Genomic DNA, 19,582 nt, shown 5'->3' with positions numbered 1-19,582 from the left:
TCAAATGATACTGCCATGCAGGGAAAATCTGATTTCTGAACAAATAAAGTTTCAACCCCAAAAACTAATCAGCTTTTGCAATACCAAAACCGAATCTTCGTACCAAAATCCAATTCGGCAATTCGTTCTTGCCAACATACTGACAGACAGGCTAGGCATACCTGACACTGAGAATGGTATCCGTAACACAATAGCCAGGGCGTTCACACAAAATGATCGAATGATTGCCAGGTCAAGCCGGTCAAATTTCTGAAGAGGTTTTGAAAGTTAAGTCTACTGAATCCCTGCAATTTGTACGCCGCTCTTATGATGTTTGTAAGCATTAGTTTAAAGTGTCACTTGTCGCCGCAAAGAAGACGCTGCCAGCACAGAAGGCATTTAGTTTGTAAGGTGCCTTGAAAATGAACGTTTTAAACCTATATGCTAAAAACCCTCCTCAGCTAAACTTCAAACCACTCTCTTTCGTATTAAAAATGAAAATCGACGGCCAACTTTCAAACCTTTTAATGAGCAATACAATATTTTCTCTCAACGACAGTTGTTTATAGTCTTAAATTTTCAGACGACTTTTTTTGGTCTGCTGTTTGTTTTAGCCTCACGTTAAAGCTAGAGTTCAACCGTCATGTTTTTGTCAAAGCAGAGAGTTAACACAGGTTTGAGCGGCCATTATTAATTTCAGTGATTGGTTATTTAAAGGGCGCCCACTATGGGTATCTTGTTGTAAGAGAAGTATCGAACTCTGCAATGGAAGTTACAAAGCTGACACAATTGTGTCAAGCATCTTTGACGGGCCTTTTGTCAAGATGTCACGTGACGTCTGATGCCGGTCACGTCGGGACAGGAAGTCATCAGGTCATGGTTAATGTTTGACGGGGGTGTACAAAACGAAGACCGAAGATCGAAGACCAAAGACCGAAGATTTTAGACCGAAGACCGAAGACCCCTGAATTTAGGTTAAAGGGACAATACACTCTAACCGGCAAGGACGGGTCAAACGTTATAGTATTTAGTACGCAGTAATTACGCTGTTTCAGACATAATACACGCCAAATTACTATCACATCGGAGTCATATAACAATGGCCACTATGATTTCAAACAGAATACACGAAGTTAATGAAATTAAGCCAATACGGCGAAATATAGCCCTTAATTACCGGAGATATCACAGGTCTTTGATTTGTACTTTTGACTTTGACAGATACGGCAAGCCGCTAGTATTGGTTTCGGATTGCAATTCTCAAATAGGCGCAACTATTTTTAAGTTTTAATATGGCCATTTTTGATAAAGTAATGGATGAATAACTCCCTCCTTCACTAATTGGATCAATCCCAACTAAGAATGGACGATTATTACAAGAGATATGACAGGGTCTTCGTTTTGTACATTTGGACCTGAAAATGCCCAAAATTAGTAGGTTATACTGAAACTACTCCAAAAATATACGTCCAAATTTTGTTTTTGGCACGGAATTGACTTCCTCCCACTATTCTTCACAAATTTAACCAATACCGACGAAATATGGCTCTGAAATACCGGAGATATCAAGGGTCTTCGTTTTGTACTTTTCATTTTGACACTCGGCAGATACGGCAAATCGCTGGTTTTCGTTGCGATGTTTCATATGGTCATTTTTGATAAACTTGCTGGTGAATAACTCCCTCCTTCACTAATTGAATTAATCCCGACGAAATATTGACGATTGTTCTAAGAGATATGACAGGGTCTTCGTTTTGTACATTTGGACCAAAAAAACCGCCCCAAATTATAGGTTATTTTTAAACTACTCCAAAAATATACGACCATATTTTGTTTTTGGCACGGAATTGACTTCCTCCCACTATCCTTCACAAATTAAACCACAGACAGTAGAGGGGGCTCTACTTTCTGTGATTATACCAATACCGACGAAATATGGCCCTTAAATACCTGAGATATCGCAGGTCTTCGTTTTGTACTTTTGACGTTGACAGGTACGAAAGCATTATCTAGCATTGATTTCGGATTACGATTCTCAAATTCACTGAATTATTTGTGTTTTATTGGTTATGAGGCAAGGTTTGCTACATTTATAATAATAAATGCATAAATGAATATAAAGAGTTCAATAAATTATTTAATAATAATTAACATACATACATACATACATACATACATACATACATACAGATAGACATACATAGATAGAGATATAGATAGATAGATAGATAGATAGATATACGATATATATATATATATATATATATATATATATATATATATATATATATGTGTATATAACAAGCTTAATGCACTTTGAAAGTTTATTTAATTAAAACAAAATGAACTGTCAACTTTACGCTGACCTTACATAGTCATTTGTAATGGTAAAACATCAAATTTGTAGCAATTCGAACTTCAAGATAACTACAGTATTGTGATCGGTATTATCTTACGAAGGAAAACAATTGCTTAGAAAAATTAAAGCGAGGGTCATCGGTTTATGATACTGTTGAAACATTTTCAACACAAGGTACATGTGTACATGTTGCTTAATAAGTAACAGCATGGGTAGTATGATAGACCCTAACTTTGTGATATGCATTTTAATAGCCATCGTCACATTGCCGTATAAGTAACTGAGATTCCCCGAAGAAGTACTGGTAACTGACGACTTGAAACGCTACATAAATGTGAGAACTATCTTGAAATACGAACAGTCATGTTCTTGCTACGCCATTTGCCATCTCCAACTACCAGCATACGTCATTGCTACAGTGAATCTTGAACAATACATTATACGATCAAACAAGAACAAAATGTCAGGCCATGAAATATGAACTTTTTCATATACTGACACGTCGTCTTATTTTGGGGTAAACCACGATATTCAACCACTAAATCAATCAATTAAATCATCGATTATTGCGACGAAGGGTCCGGCGACATTTACGCAAGCAGGTCATGGCGCTGGAGTGAACAGTGTGGTCACACCGTCGATAAAAGCTGGTCAAAATTTCACGGTTATAGTCCACCAGGTCGAACATTAGACCATACCAGTATTGATTTAAAGTAACCTGGAACACTTGTAGGAGACCTTGAAGTGATATGGCAAACGCAACCCGAGCTAAAAGCCAAGAAGCTGGTCCGGACAACCAAGATATTTTAGGTACTTTAAAAATGGTGGTACAACAGCACGAGGCGCGAAAGAAGGTGAGAGTGGTTTCTCTCGCGACTCGCTGAAAACCTTGTTGAAAGAATGTCTGCAGGACCTGAAGCAGAAAGTTGAATCGTGTTTCAACAATTATGACTGAACAACGAAAGCTGTCTAAAAGAATGGAAGATGTTGAAACCCAATACATTGAACTGGACAAAGCCATGCAGTTCTTCACAAATTAACTGATCTAGACAGTGCTTCTTGTGATGACCTCATTACCTTCGATGAAGCTTTACAGGCCCTCTCTAGTATGCTTCTAAATAAAACTCCAGGTAATGATGGCCTCTCTATCGAATTTTATGTTAAATTTTGGCCTCTTATAGGTCGCCATGTTGTTAATGCCTTAAACAAAGCGTATGAAAATGGTGAATTGTCAAATAGTCAGAAACAAGGGGTTATCACTCTCATTAAAAAAAAAGGAAAGAATAAGCGCTTTGTTAGAAACTGGAGGCCCATAACACTCTTAAATGTTGATTACAAGATTGGTGCAAAATGCATCTCTAGACGTTGGACAAGATCTTGCATAGTATTATAAATGATACCCAGTCTGCTTTTATAAAGGGTCGTCAAATTGGTGACTGTGTAAGAATTATAGATAGTATTATGGAGTACACAAAAATGGAAAATTTACCTGGTATTCTAATGGCAGTAGATTTCGAAAAGGCTTTTGATAGCCTAGAATGGCCATTTTATATAAAGCTCTTGAAGTATTTAACTTTTGCCCTTCTCTCATAAATTGGATAGTACTTTTTATTCACATCCAACTAGTTGTGTACTTAATCGTGGCCTTTCAACAGGATATTTTGAATTACAGCGTGGTGTTCGTCAGGGAGACCCTTTATCTCCAGCTCTTTTTATCATTGGATTGGAAGTACTTTTAGTTACCTTGCAACAAAATGACAATGTTCATGGTATTGCTATCTTTGACAAGGAAATCAAGAGTGCTGCATTTGCAGATGATTTGACAATGTTTTTGGCAGACGAAACATCTGCTGTGAATCTTCTTTCTCTTTTAAATAGTTTTCATTTAGCATCTGGTCTCTCTATAAATCCTAACAAAACGGAAGCTATGTGGCTTGGTAAATAGAGGCATAGAAAGGCTACACTCTTTGGTATAAGATGGCCTGACACGCCAATTAATATTGTTAGTATTTTCTTCTCCTGTAACCGTGTGTCTGCTTATAAAGAAAACATTAAAGGTCCATTCGCTTCTATTTCTCGTTTGCTCTGCCACTGGCGATCCAGATGGCTTACCTTAATTGGTAAAACCCAGATAGTTAAATAATTGATAATCTCAAAATTTCTGTACATTTTCAACCTTATTTTTATCAAGTTCTCAGATATCAAAACAATTACGTGTTATTCACAAATTTATTTAGAATGGCCCAGATAGAGTCAGTAGAAACTCATTAATAGGTGACATCAGAGAAGGGGGAATAGAATTTCATGGTATTTCAGAGACAAAATTACCATGGAAACTTTTTCTGGATTTTTATTTACAACCACTTGGTGGCAGTTTCATTTTCAGATGTAATTACAGTGTAAAATTTCTTCCTATTCAATTACCGGATTTTTTCAACGAAATTTTGGGCATTTTTCAGGTCCAAATGTACAAAACGAAGACCCTGTCATATCTCTTGTAATAATCGTCCATTGTTAGTTGGGATTGATCCAATTAGTGAAGGAGGGAGTTATTCATCCATTACTTTATCAAAAATGGCCATATGAAACATTAAAACTTAAATTAGTTGCGCCTATTTGAGAATTGCAATCCGAAACCAATTCTAGCGGCTTGCTGTATCTGTCAAAGTTAAAAGTACAAATCAAAGACCTGTGATATCTCCGGTATTTAAGGGCCATATTTCGCCGTATTGGCTTAAATTCACTTTAACTTCGTGTATTGTGTTTGAAATGTTAGTGGCCATTGTTATATCATCAGGTCGCACAGCCGAGTGTTCAGTTTGACTCTGATGTGATCGTAATTTGGCTTGTATTATGTCTGAAACAGCGTAATTACTGCGTACTAAATACTATAACGTTCGATCCGTCCTTGCCGGTTAGAGTGTATTGTCCCTTTAACCTAAATTCAGGGGTCTTCGGTCTTCGATCTTCGATCTTCGGTCTTCGATCTTCGGTCTTCGTTTTGTACACCCCCAATGTTTGACACCAACAACATGAATGCAATGGCTGTGTTCGGAGTACCGTGTTTCTGTCTGATTACCGGGGCCAGTCGGGGTATAGGCCGTGGAATTGCTCTCCAGCTCGCAGAGAAGGTTGGAGACAATTCACTCTTTGTATTGACGGCCCGGTCTGAAGCAGGACTACAAGAGACCAAGAGTCTGGTCGCCGCTCGGCGTGAAAGTGGAATCGAGGTGCGTACTGTTACTGGCGATATGGGTAATATGGACACCCTGTCGACAACTCTTCACGACCTGTTCTCTGACATTCCACCGTCTGGAACGTTCTCACATGCCATGCTGTTTCACAATGCAGGGTCACTTGGTGACGTCACGAAAAAAGTTCGCGACTTCGACAATCCCGATGAGCTGCAGGAGTATTTCGGTTTCAACATCACCTCAGTGATCACCTTGACCTCAAAGTTCATGCAGATATTCCCAAAGCAGTCAGGCCTCAGACGCACGGTCGTCAACATATCAGGGGTTACTGCATGTAAGCCGCAGCCCTATGTGTCAGCATGTGCCACGGGGAAAGCCGCTAGAGATATGCTGTTCAGAGTCGTGGCCCTCGAAGAGCCAGATGTTCGGGCTTTGAACTACGGCCCTGGCCCTGTAGACACAGAAATGTATAAGGAGTGGATGGAAAACATCGGAGACCCACATAGCAAGAAAGTGTACACTGACATGAGAGATAAAGGGACTTTCTTAACGGCGGAGACATCGTGCAAAGTACTGGCAAAAGTACTTGAAGAAGATAACTACGAAAGTGGTAGCCATGTCGAATATTACGATATATGCAAGTGACAGCTGAATGTGCTCACGTGTGAGGATCGATATTGAAATTATATAAGGTGTGGATATTAATATGCCAATTAGGTTTTCATGATTAGACAAAATTGCATGCTATTGGCGTAGCTGCGTAGGGGTTTGTCTGTGTGTAAAACTAGTTTCTGATTGGCTAATAGCTGTAGATTATTCTCATTCGATTCGAGTTACTAGTACAGAACTGTACTTCACAAGGAGAGAAGGATTGCCGCTATGCGCCAGATGTAGAGGAAATCTACAGATCTGGACGGACTTTGGATTTTTAAACCCAAGTAAGAGGACGGAATGGCATGGTAACGAGACACCATGGGCGTCTTTAGAAAAATAAAATCAACGAGAACAATGAGTGTCAGCCAACCATTTGGCTAAAAGCTTTCGAGATACTAAAAGCAAAAAATACAGGAAAATACCAAAATTTTATGTTTGTAATTAAGATTGTTTGCATAAGGAAATATGATCAGAAAGTTGTAGCAATTGTTATACTTTTGCATTAGGATTATGTTTTTTTGAATTTGGTATATTAGAATAATCAAATATTAAAGACAGAAGATGGGGTCACCATGCTTGATTTTCTACAAACGTACAACGATGATGAAAAGTCACTGTTTTTCACTAAAATCACTTACAGAATCAATATATAAAACATTTCATTTCAAGTTTATGCAGTGAATGAAATATCCATTTGCATTCTTATCGTACAATAACACACAAAAAAATTTGAAAAGCAAATATTCTAATCTAAATGAAAAAATGTGTCGAATTTTCGTATTTTTTCAACCAAAGTTGTCATTATTATAATTACCGTTGCTTTTAAATTCTCATAATAATATTTACAAAATTCAATTCACTGCTGCTTTCTGATGCAACACACTGGCTGTTTTACCGAGTAGAAGCGGCAAGTTGCCAACACTGCCAAGTACAGTTAACCCCAATACACTGCAGCAAACTCACCCCAAGATCCAGTCAGAACTCGGTAGTCACTCCAGTCATGCACGCATTGTGGACTCGTTATAATATTATAATCTGGTAGTGAGTTTTTGGCAGCATGGAAACAAACTGCGACTATGGAAAGACGACGTTAACTATGGTTTGTTAAAAACAATGAATGAGACTGAGATACCATTGGTGAAAGAGATTGATTCTTTCGTATCGGATTTGGGCTGTGAGGACCCAGAACGGCCTACATCCCGAAGAGATCTCTTAGCATACATAGCAAATGAGGAATAAACACAGCTTCAGTAAACACTGAGGTTTGGAGCAAGTGTCTCCCTCATCACCGCCCCTGTGTGGGAATTCAACCGGACATGGAAACTTTAGTAGTTTATCCGACGATAAATGTATATCCAAAATGCGATTCTATTACTCCATGCAATGTAACCGATGCATGGTAGCCGTACATCAAATTAACCTGCCTAGACTTGTTTGCTCGTTATCAGAAAACTGACCTCAAACACCATAAATCTGCTCACTCACTTCAACAAAGGATTACAATTTTCCTACGATATCAATGCATTATTCTACGTTCTAGTGTCCAGTGGTATAAATCTATATTCGATATTCACAGTTGTGTCATTGACGGGAAAATAAAAAAAAAACAGCAAAAAATTAACATGAGACAGAAAGAAAAAACGAAAGAAAATAGACTTACCGGTGACTTACGACGGCGGTTAATTATTTGTTTTACTCATTTCTCTAATTAGTTGTAAATTTATCTGTCTCAGATACATATGTTAACGTTAATTACATGTAAAGGTTAAATATAGCAACGTTTGGGAACGATATTGAACTTCACGTTAGGGCAGTGTTTTGTGATGACCCGTGCATCCAGTGAAAAAGAATTTCAAAGCAAACTCATAATCCTGGGTTTTATAGATAATGGTGTTTGTATATTCGCTTCTCTTCAGATAGTGATATTAAAAAGAATTATGAAGGATATAACTCGTTGAATATCTCGCTATGGGCTGAAATTGTCGTCTGCCATATCGCACCATGATAGATGAGCAATTTGTCAAGTGGGCTGTCAGTGTTTTCCTTCAATATTTGGGGCAAAGTACGGAAGCGGTTGTTGTGCAATCGTCCCCACCAATGCCGTCAATATTGTCGCACTCCGCCCAGAACAAAATGCGATACCTTAAAATCGCAGTGTCGCTTGCGCTGATTAGCCATGTCGCCTCTAGCGACCCGCTCGTAGAAATCAAGACCGGGACGTTAATCGGAACCGCCGTCGAATTCTCACACGCGGACGTCGATATCGATCGCACCGTGAACGTCTTCCGAGGGATACCGTACGCGGAGCCACCTGTCGGTAACCTGCGATTTCGACCGCCTCAGAGTAAGACTGCCTGGCACGGAGTTCACGACGCCAGGGACTTCGGGCCAATCTGTATACAACCGTACAACCCCAACCTGCCGCTCGACGAGACGGAGAGCGAGGACTGTCTGTTTTTGAATGTGTACGCACCGACAACACAGGTAAGTGATGTGAGCATTCTACTGGGCACGGCTGACACAATTTTGTTGTGAAATCGCTTTAGATGTCAGCTTACTAAAAAAAACCCAGCAGGGTTATATATTTCACCGTGATACTAATTGTAGGATAATTAAAACAAAGTAACATGCAATTCCGCTTCTGTCCTGGCAAATCAAGTGTCTTGCGAACAGACAAACAAACAAACTTGCTCACATAATACACACATGCGTAATTATATGGTAAAAAATTGGCCGACTAGCGGGAAATACAGTACTCGTTAAAATAAAGAGCAAAGTTAAAACAAATACAGTAAAATACTAACCGACCAGCGGGAGATAAAACACTTGCAAAGCAGAGAATAAAAAGCGCAGACGTTTCGGGTGCAACCCTTCGTCAGTGCACCCGAAACGTCTGCGCTTTTTATTCTCTGCTTTGCAAGTGTTTTATCTCCCGCTGGTCGGTTAGTATTTTACTGTATTTGTTTTAACTTTGCTCTTTATTTTAACGAGTACTGTATTTCCCGCTAGTCGGCCAATTTTTTACTGTATTCCTTCACACTTGCTGCAGTTTTATCCCTCTTTGAGGTCATTTGTAATTTTTGCGTAATTATATGTTTTACCTCCTCACCTACGTACCTATATACACAATTCTAAATTTATTTATTATTTGTTAATGGAACTATCTACTGAATTACGCATTGTTTGTTTATGATTATTGGATTTATAGTTATTGAAAGATATGTTTGTTTGTTTCTCTGTCATTTGAGGGCGAATATTTACCTGTGATGGTGTGGATTCATGGTGGCGCCTTCTTTACGGGATCAGGGTCTGCCAAATATTACAGTGGCTTGGCCCTGGCAGCAATCGGCAACGTCGTTGTGGTCACCATCAACTACCGTCTGGGGGCGCTAGGCTTCTTCCTGACCGGTAAGTCGACACACAAAAGAAGGGATGATACGATTTAGCTCGGAAGACACTGGCATGGAGCAAGACAGCAGTTATGTAGACTTCGGTTCCCCCCTCCCTCCTCCGGGGTTTCTCCAGAAGTACAGGATAGCAAACATACCACATGGAAGTTGACACAAAGACGTTTACTTGGGGAAATTTACATGCGGGCGCACAAAAACACACGACAATCTCTCCGTCACTGATATGTGTCTCACTCTCCCTGTCTCTCTGTGTTTGTTTATATGTTTGTTTGTTTATTTGTTTGTATGAATGTCTGTCTCTCATCATGATGTTTTTGAATTATTTACTAGGTGATAACGAAGTCAGCGGTAACTACGGATTACTTGATCAGATGACAGCTTTGCAGTGGGTGCAAGACAACATCGCTGGTATGTAGAAACTAAATAAGATTCATGCTAGAATTTCACATCTTTCATTCTATCACCATCATGACTGGGATGCCATCTGCAATAGCATGGTGCTGTGTTTGATGCTACATTTAAATAACGGCAAATATTCTTCCCTTCAACAAAGGGCCATCATATCACGGAAGTATGTGCTATTTCTAGCAATGGGCTAGTACACCTGAGCTCAGTGTTTGCTCCGATTATATCACAGAGTTCTCGGGAGATGTGAACAAGATCACGATATTTGGCGAGAGTGCAGGGGCAATCAGCGTCGATTTTTTGCTGCTCTCGCCTCTTACTGATGGACTCTTCCACAAAGCTATCCTGCAGGTAATTGTTACAGCTATCGCATTCACACATTTCGATTTAAACCCTCTCTGACATCAAAGTCCTAAATACAGTAGCCCGCTATTTCGATAGATTCTGTGAGCTTGAGTAATAATGTTTGTTAAAATCACCGCGGCACCAAAGGCCGCCATTTTGTTTCACAATATTGTATAGAACTTTTCGCCATACTGAGTCGATTAAGCGTACAGAAGTTTCAATCCGCCTTCCGCGTTATGTTGACAATTTTGCTAAATTCCCTTGCTGCCGCACTCTCACACATACACACGCACTCTCTCACACACACACACTCTCTCTCTCTCTCTCTCTCTCTCTCTCTCTCTCTCTCTCTCTCTCTCTTCTCTCTCTCTCTCTCTCTCTCTCTCTCTCTCTCTCACACACACACACACTCATATATATATATATATATATATATATATATATACACACACACACACACACACACACACACACACACACACATATATATATATATATATATATATATATATATATATATATATATATATATATATATATATATATATATGTGTGTGTGTGGTGTGTGTGTGTATCGAAAACTAGATTATTTATTGTCCTTTCAACTAATTTCGTTCTCTCTTGCTATCTGTCTGTATGCCCGTTGTATGTCCGTCTGTTTTTCTGTTAAAGATTTTGCTAAATTACCGTACTGCGTAGAAAGCTAGTTTATTTATAGTCTCCTCAACAAATTTCGTTTTCTCTCTGACTGCTTGTCTGTCACTTTGTACCTATCTCTGTCTGCCTATCTGTCTGTCTGTCTGTCTGTCTTATGTATAACATGAGTACATGAGTATATGAGATTATGTGCACTGATATAAATCATGCATCCGCCATACATTTACAGAGTGGAACGGCAACTATTGAGAGTTACCCCGAAACAGATGCAGCGTTGCAGAACAAGATAGCTCACGGCCTCGGTAAAGTCCTCGGGTGCGAGAGAGACACTTCCCAGGAATTAGTTCTGTGTCTCCGTGCTGTGCCAGCCGATGCTTTCAGAGATCCAAGCGATCCGGCTACGGTTAGCGAACAATCTTCCTCGAATAATTTAGTAAATCTTCAGAAACAGTAGTAAAAAACTGCGTGTTTCCGCTAACATACCTCCGAAAATTATAGGACGTATGTCTGACCGAAGGAAACTTTTATCGTGTTTTTTTTTCTATTTGTTTGCTGAGATCCATAAAATAAGGTAAATAAGAAGAATTTATAAAAAAAAAATTGGAAAGAGCGAAAAAACGTCTGGGGTCGGGGAATATCTCTAGGGTAGGTTTGGTTCCCTGAAACACAGGTATCTTTATATTTGGCCGTAGCAAGCTGTGCAGTAGACTGAAAGGTCCGTCGCTCGAGGGCGCACTCTACGCTCCTCCGTCTCACAGTTAAGTAAGAGGAGGAGCGTAGAGAGCGTCGTCGAGCGACGGATCTTTCAGTCTAGCTATGCTGTACAATGCGTAATAACTATTGTTAAATTATTGTCGTTGTTTAGAGTAAGTTTTTATGACAGATGAAATGTTTTTCATTACAGGGACTTATTGCTGGAGAAATCGGAGAAGCGATTGACGGAACGCCATTCTCACCATTTCTCGACGACCACTTCATCACGGCGAAAGCCGTCGACATCTTCCGTGACAACGCCTTCACCAGGACGGAAGTCGACATCATGATCGGCAACAACGCTGACGAGGGGACGTTCGCATTGGCAACGTCTTTCCCTCACTTGGCGAACGAAACGGAGACAAGGTTGAACAGATCGCAGTACGAAGTACTCTTCCGGGCCTTCCTCTCCGGTCCCGCCAAGACCAGCACGGTAGCTCAGGACGCAGTCAAGCTCATGTACCTAGACTGGGACACTGTCGACTCGGCCGATGCCGACTACGTGGAGGCGCTCTCGCAAATGGTCGGCGACGAGATGTTTGTCGCTCCGTCGGACGTATCGGCGCGTGGCTACTCGGAGAGCGGAGCCCGAGTGTACCGCTATTTCATGACACACGTCCCGTCGAAGTCGCTATGGCGAATCCCATGGATGAAAGCGGCCCACGGAGAAGAGATACCTTTCGTATTTGGCTATCACTTTTTGAACGACCTTAACTGGGCTTTATCGCGGGAAGAAGTAAATATGACTCTCAAAGTGATAAAATATTGGACCGATTTTGCGAGAATTGGGTACGTTGTAAGGAAACTGTGATAGTTAGAGGTTATTACCCAATATCGCCTGTTCCTGTGTCATATCAGCAAGAGTGAAATGCTGATACGACACAAGGAACAGGCGATATTGGGTAATAACCGATTTATCATATATTACCCATGCCCATAATTTTAGGGAATTTTACTAATACAACGAAAAACCTTCAATTTTGAGGCTTTACTTTATTACACCTTGCGCATAAATATCAGAATGTTTATGTGAACAGGCTTCATTCATAAAGTATACGACGAAGATGTCAACATCACGCGCGACATCGCTGCAAGTCGTCCATATCCGGTGAAACCCAAGAAGAAAGACACCGGGATACAAAAATCGTCATACAGAAGGAACATTTTAAGGTGCAATATGCTATTACAACTGTAACCGATCAAAACTGCTCAGCTTTAAATCTATCCTGATTTCGATCGTCGTACGGCACGGAGCTCGCTCGGAGAGAGGGGACGCCATTTTGTTAGTTTACCTTTAGAGTTGCCATGTCAACAGTCGTCACGCGCGCGACATCGCAGTCACACCACGCGCTCACTACCTGTTCGGTGGAGACCGTGCACAGTGCCGGCGCCGTGCGAAGTTTGCTAGAACTTGACCAAAAAAATACCATGGGAAAACATTTCAAGACTCAACGTGATAGGCCTATTTCCGTATTTTGCAACCAGAAATACCCGTGTTCCTCGAAGCCCTTCAAGTTTTTACGTCGGCGACATCGCTTCGCAGGCGGGGAGCGGCAGCCATTTTGTTGTTTACGTTGTTTACCAACAAACTGCTAATGTAGTTCGGGAAAACTCTAAAACTGATGACGTTCATCGTGCATAGCTTGACGTTTACCGTGAAATATCACGGCTGATATTTTACGTTGAACGTCGCTAGGATGTAGCAATATGGGCATGGGTATATGGTAGTTTTCATTATTGTGTGATTTCGTCAAGGGATTATTGAAAAAAAACCAAGCAACATGTTAATTTATTTATAATACCGGAAAATCTGTTGTAGTATGAACCGAAAAAAGCCGATGTAATTTATACAATTCTTGACATTTCACCTTCTTAGGAAATTGAGTTTGTTGTATTCACCAAACTCGGTGATATATTAGTCATGTGACAGGGATGCCTGCTTCCCACATGATCATCACGTGGCTCATCAAAGCTGAAAGTTAAAATTCAAAACCTTATTGAGTTTTGACGAGATGTTTAAAGCCCCAACTCCCGTATAAAAGCGCGAGAACCTACGAGAGTGGTCATAATGGTGGGATATTCAAACGTACTCGGTACGCTCTGGACGTCGTCAATAAAAACCGTTAATTTAGAAATCTACCGATTAATTTTTTTCTTGGAAATTGAGGGATATGTGTATAAGTATTTGGAGCACAATATGCTTGGTTTCTGACGAAATTAAATTTGAAATGACGTCTGGAACCAGGAAAAGGATAAAATATTTGCCGGTAATATCGCCGGTATAACGTTCGATGTTCAGTTTGAATCTGCATGATTGACATGATATGCAAATTGCAAATGAGTCATTAGCGATACGTTGTTTACTTTTTACGTACGTAGCGTTGATTGTTCAACGCGGGGAAAAACACCAAATACTCGGAGCGTACCGAAAGATACAAACGCACACACACTGTGTATAATAAATACATGCAAACACATTTGATTAGGTAGTTCTCTTTTTGGAAAATTTGTTGGTCCTGAAAAGGACCGTTTTCATTTATGTTGGCCTACCTGAGCCGTACATTTTACAGACAGGAAGGCCTATACTGTCATTTATGCCCGACATAAAGTACGTCTGGTATGTTCGGGTTGAGACCACGGACAAGTACCAGCACAAATTCTGGCATAATCTCTCACTTTGTCTACACTGTCTGTATATCTTCTGTCTTCTTTTCAAATTTCAAGTTTTACCCTCGAGTCAACGTACTGTTGAAAGCGCAATCATCGCAATGCGATATGCGTAACTATCGCTTACGCTTAGTTGTTTCCAAAAGTGATATACGTTTTCTTTCCCGATCTAAAGCCGTGCATGCCTATGTAACACAAAACAAGTAGCCTCCGGAATCCAATGTGCTGACAAAACCGGGATTTTTTTTTTGACGCCTGCTATCGCCTTCGGCATATTCGGTCGTCACTGCTGGGTCACTTTGCAGACGTCGAGTTGACAAACGTCGCGCCGGCGGCAGCTGAGGTCACGGTACCAATCGATCAGTCCCATAAGTTGCACTCAAATGTCCATGCTCGATCCCCATCACAGCTAGCTCCAATTCATTCCTGGCAAAGAAAATTCCCGAAGCTACCTCTAGTGCTCATCAGTGACCGCTATCTTCATAAAGCCAGTTGACATAGTGTGATTAGCAGTCTGACTCTGACTACCACGCGTTTGTAATGAACTAGTATCGCGACTGCGTGGAGAGTGTAGAAGTGCAAGTGCACTCGATTTTGGCGGGATCGCGTTCAAAGTAGCGAAATACTAGAACTCACCATTTTATAAGGAGGGATGAACATTGAAATGAATACTCCGAGAGATCATGCGATCACTTTATTCTGATTTTATTTTAGGTGATTAAATATTAACAGTTTGATTTCTAAAATAAGTATTTTCAGAAGCTTTTTGAAATAATCATAAGACAACAAATCGACACCACGTTTCATTTCGGTCACCATAAAACTTGTAATCGAAGCCGGGGAATAGTCGTCGGTACCCTCCCATCCGCGACAGCGCCGAGTTCATGAGACAACGAAATTTTGAAAAGGAAACTACAACTACCATCCAAGAACTGTGGAAAACTACGTTTTATAATGGAGACACAGCCCTGCCTCGCTAAACTAAGGTCGAATAAGGAAAGGATTGTTTGTAAGACAAAAGCTCTACAAAATTTGGTAGACGACTCGGCCGTTGAGCATTGTGGTAAATGTCCAACGTCGTCCATTGAAATAACCACACTCGATAAATTTGGACATCTAGTAGGCGAATTTGCTGTTCTTTCAGAACTGTTTTGATTTTTTCCCGTTCTTTCCTGAAATGCGGCATTTCTAGGACGGCGTTTGGACAAAACGGTGCTTCATTTATATCAAGGCAAATACGACTCTGCAATCAAGACTCCCTGCAAGACCGAGGAAAACTCCGATAATAGATCCCGTGGCAGAAAAACTACTCGTTGGATTTCTGCATCGTTTACCCGTATACAAAGATGCGGATAGCTATTGCCACTGCCATGATATGCATTATGTTGAATCATTCAAAAACGCGCAGAATACAATGACAAACGCTTCGTTTTTGGACGAGAAACATATAAATACCATGACGCATGAGATCTAAGGAGTGTCGATCGATCGATCGCCTGGCAACGTCATCACGGTTTGTACAAATCCGAGGCGACGCCGCGCCGAACCTCTGCTCCAGTAAGACTTCGAAAAAGTCTATGTTCAAGACAACCTATGGGGGAAATGAGTGGATGTATCGTATGGAAAGTAAACCGTAAAATTGGGTGAAAATAGTATACGTAAAGTCACCGTGCAGTCGATGTTGGAGGTGTTCAACCAGCTGTTTTAATTTGCTACTTTTTGTTCACAAAGATACCATATTAGTTATGTTTTGCTCCGCCCATTTTTATCGATTTTTCTCGGTAGGGCCCTACCGAGAGTTACCGTTTAAAGGGCAACTTGAATAGGACATACCTTAGCCTTAACCATTCCTGTACAATTAAACTTAAATTTGCATATAAGCCCATGTGGATAAAGATCAATGTTATTTTCCAGAACTCCATCAACCCTCGATGGCCATGAGGAAGGTGGCGAATGGCCAGCTTTCCAGATACCGGGACTGGCGTACAAGGAATTATCGTTGGACATGGAAAGCAAGCAGGCACTCAAAGCCACTGAATGTGCATTCTGGAACGATTACATCCCGAAGCTTGTTCAACTGACAGGTGTGTGTGTGTGTTTGTGAATAAGAGAATCGATCCTACAGTGATACGATACTTCCGTGATTGCACTCTGTGTGAAGACATTTTTTTACTGAAGTACTTTTTATGCGGTCGTTTCTAAAATTAGAATACTTGATGGCTGCTGCTCGTATCGTTTTCATTGTTGTTGTTGTTGTTTGCGGTGGTGGTAGAGATGATAATAGTGTCGACAATAACGTTGATGGAACTGATTCTAACAGTCACGACGGTTGTTACGACGTTGTCTGGCATTGTTTTGGCTAATAACATCAGTACATACGTCAAAAACGTGGAAAAATATGGAAAATGAAATCATGATTTGAGTATGATATGGCATATTTCTTGCCATTTGTATGCTCTGAACTGTACATAAACTTACGGTATATTTTGTATCCGTTGCCCAGTATGCGTGTATTGCCGTTAATACTATAGAAATAACGGGCGACGCGCTGACCATTAACGTTTATTTGTGGGCAAGGGCGAGAGGAAAGCCAAAAATTAACGGGCGAGGCTTGCCGAGCCCGTTAATTTGGCTTTCCTCGAGCCCGCGCCCACAAATAAATGTTAATGGTCAGAGCGGAGTCTGTTATTTCCATTATATTATCAGCGAACCCAAGAAAACCGTCAAAATTTCCGAAAATTTCAGGAGCGAACGACAACTGGGCCCCAGAAACTGAGCAAAACGCGACGCACTGTCACGCGTGCTGTAAAAAATTGGCAAATCCGGAGATGTTTTCAGAAAAAAGTATCTCAACTTGACCTACAAGTGCTCCATTTTATTTTGTGATTGATTATGATTTACGTTTGAGCTGTAAAGTTACGATACTTTGAGTTGTTAATCTTATTATTCATATTCACGGGCATGTAAACAAACCATTACTGTGTATTTGTGGTCAGTCACGTGGTTCAGCTCGACCAATCAAAATGCGACTGTGCAGGGCATGGTAATATAATACACGATACATTTCACCTATATCTCTTTCAGAGAGCTGCGATACTTGCACCAGCGGCAGCCAAGACACGACTACATCGAAGCTGGTCATCGCGTTAACAGTGTCTGTACTATCGGTTATCTGTAGAACCTGACATAAATCATGATATGAACTAACTTGTAGTAATTTTGACCATCATTTTCGACAATAAAAACTCACTTTACTGCCCTTCTAAAGTGATTGGGTCTTTGATGACTCCCTGTCTATTTTCAGAACTTCATAGCTTGGTTGTACTAGGTTTGCTAGTGTTCACCAAAGTTTTCCAGCAGCAATCACTAGCAGCGTCAGGGAGAACAACCTTTTCCTCCTAGAAATTGTGTATTTACTTCTCAGTATTTAGGTACAAAATATAGCTCCGACTGCGTCGCCCAAACACCTGCCTTTTCCTTTGTACGGCAACATGATTTAAAGCTATCCTGGATGTACCTGATTTAATTGCTGTTAAAATGTTGTTACGCCCCTTAATTCCGTGATTCGTATATGATACATTCATGCCCATATGTATGTATGTATGTATGTATGTATGTATGTATGTATGTATGTATGTATGTATGTATGTATGTATGTATGTATGTATGTATGTATGTATGTATGTATGTATGTATGTATGTATGTATTTATGTATGTATGTATGTATGTATGTATGTAGGTATGTATGTGTGTATGTATGTATGTATGTATGTATGTATGTATGTATGTATGTATGTATGTATGTATGTATGTATGTATGTATGTATGTATGTATGTATGTATGTATGTATGTATGTATGTATGTATGTATGTATGTATGTATGTATGTATGTATGTATGTATGTATGTATGTATGTATGTATGTATGTATGTATGTATGTATGTATGTATGTATGTATGTATGTATGTATGTATGTATGTATGTATGTATGAATGTATGTATGTATGTATGTATGTATGTATGTATGTATGTATGTATGTATGTATGTACCGGTATGTATGTATGTATGTATGTATGTATGTATGTATGATGTATGTATGTAGTATGTATGTATGTATGTATGTATGTATGTATGTATGTATGTATGTATGTATGTATGTATGTATGTATGATGTATGTATGTATGTATGTATGTATGTATGTATGTATGTATGTATGTATGTATGTATGTATGTATGTATGTGTATGTATGTATGTATGTATGTATGTGTGTGTGTGTGTGTATGTGTGTGTATGTGTATGAGTCTGTGTGTCTTTGTGTGTTTACATCTTCAATGCATTGACTCAGTATTGCAGCACATTTCCGACCTTGTTAGCAGCCATATTGCCATAACTTTTTAAGAGAATGAGCTATTCTGGTAAAATTAAATTATAGGGAAATAATAGCGAGTGCAGCGAGAGCTGTCGAAGACCACTTGCGAAGCGAGCACTTTAGATAATGTGTGTAAAATATATTTTGTAATTGAATGATATCGCTATACCTACAAGTTTGAAAGGAGCACACTTCAAGTTTCAATACATGGAGTTGGTCATCAGGCTATTTTGTCAGGGATTGCTTCAAATAAAAGATGTCATCTACCAAACATTGTACTCGGCAATGGGGTTTTCTGACAAGGGAAGCTGTCTGCTCCAAAAGCAGTAGGAAATTTAATTCAAAATGGTTTTTAGAAGCCGGGTTCCGTTATCGCTGTGCGCCGCCATTTCGAATTAAGCCATCTCCAGCGAGAATTACATAAGTCCATGCAATATGAACCGCAAACTCAGAAGGGAATCAAAATCGGGCGCCACCAACGACTGTAACAATAATTTTTTTTACCTTAGGCGTCATCTGTTCCCGGGGCTAACTCAAAGCTGATCTGACTAATTGCCTGTTTTAACTGATTTTAGATGGTCATCTTTATTGCTTGGCATTTTAAAAGTTAAATTGCCGAAACATATGGTTATTTTTGAAAATGATTGACAGCTCTTCAACCTCTAAAATATGCAGCAAACATAGCGATTGACATATAAACGATTAATTGTGGTAATACTTATGGTTAAAATAGTGAAAATATCAATGTGAAAAACTTACGCCATGCTGTACTCGCTCTCAGGTAA

At 39.9% G+C, this 19,582-nt stretch overlaps 1 protein-coding gene and 1 pseudogene across 1 annotated transcript; both read left to right on the top strand.

Annotated features, from left to right (window-relative positions):
* The first annotated feature begins 5,293 nt into the window (after positions 1 to 5,293).
* On the top strand, positions 5,294 to 6,756 carry LOC139126408 (sepiapterin reductase pseudogene; annotated as a pseudogene).
* Positions 6,757 to 8,036: 1,280 nt separating this feature from the next.
* LOC139129919 (acetylcholinesterase-like) lies at positions 8,037 to 17,884 on the top strand. Its single transcript, XM_070695609.1, has 8 exons — positions 8,037 to 8,670; positions 9,435 to 9,594; positions 9,927 to 10,004; positions 10,234 to 10,352; positions 11,233 to 11,406; positions 11,908 to 12,545; positions 16,338 to 16,507; positions 17,508 to 17,884. The coding sequence occupies exons 1-8, from the start codon at positions 8,188 to 8,190 to the stop codon at positions 17,606 to 17,608; spliced, it is 1,923 nt and encodes a 640-aa protein (XP_070551710.1). The 5' UTR covers positions 8,037 to 8,187; the 3' UTR covers positions 17,609 to 17,884.
* The last annotated feature ends 1,698 nt before the right edge of the window (positions 17,885 to 19,582 follow it).

This window comes from Ptychodera flava, chromosome 3 (genome assembly GCF_041260155.1).
Source record: "Ptychodera flava strain L36383 chromosome 3, AS_Pfla_20210202, whole genome shotgun sequence".
Classification (NCBI taxonomy): domain Eukaryota; kingdom Metazoa; phylum Hemichordata; class Enteropneusta; family Ptychoderidae; genus Ptychodera; species Ptychodera flava.
The sequence above is the reverse complement of the archived record's forward strand: the minus strand, read 5'-3'. Positions and strand labels throughout refer to the sequence as shown.

Excerpts from the sequence above, each read along its gene's own strand:
- LOC139129919 (XM_070695609.1), top strand. The coding sequence starts at position 8,188 with ATGATAGATGAGCAATTTGTCAAGTGGGCTGTCAGTGTTTTCCTTCAA. Across the intron at positions 10,005-10,233 it reads GGTGCAAGACAACATCGCTG|AGTTCTCGGGAGATGTGAAC; the intron begins GTATGTAGAAAC and ends ATTATATCACAG. Across the intron at positions 10,353-11,232 it reads TCCACAAAGCTATCCTGCAG|AGTGGAACGGCAACTATTGA; the intron begins GTAATTGTTACA and ends ATACATTTACAG.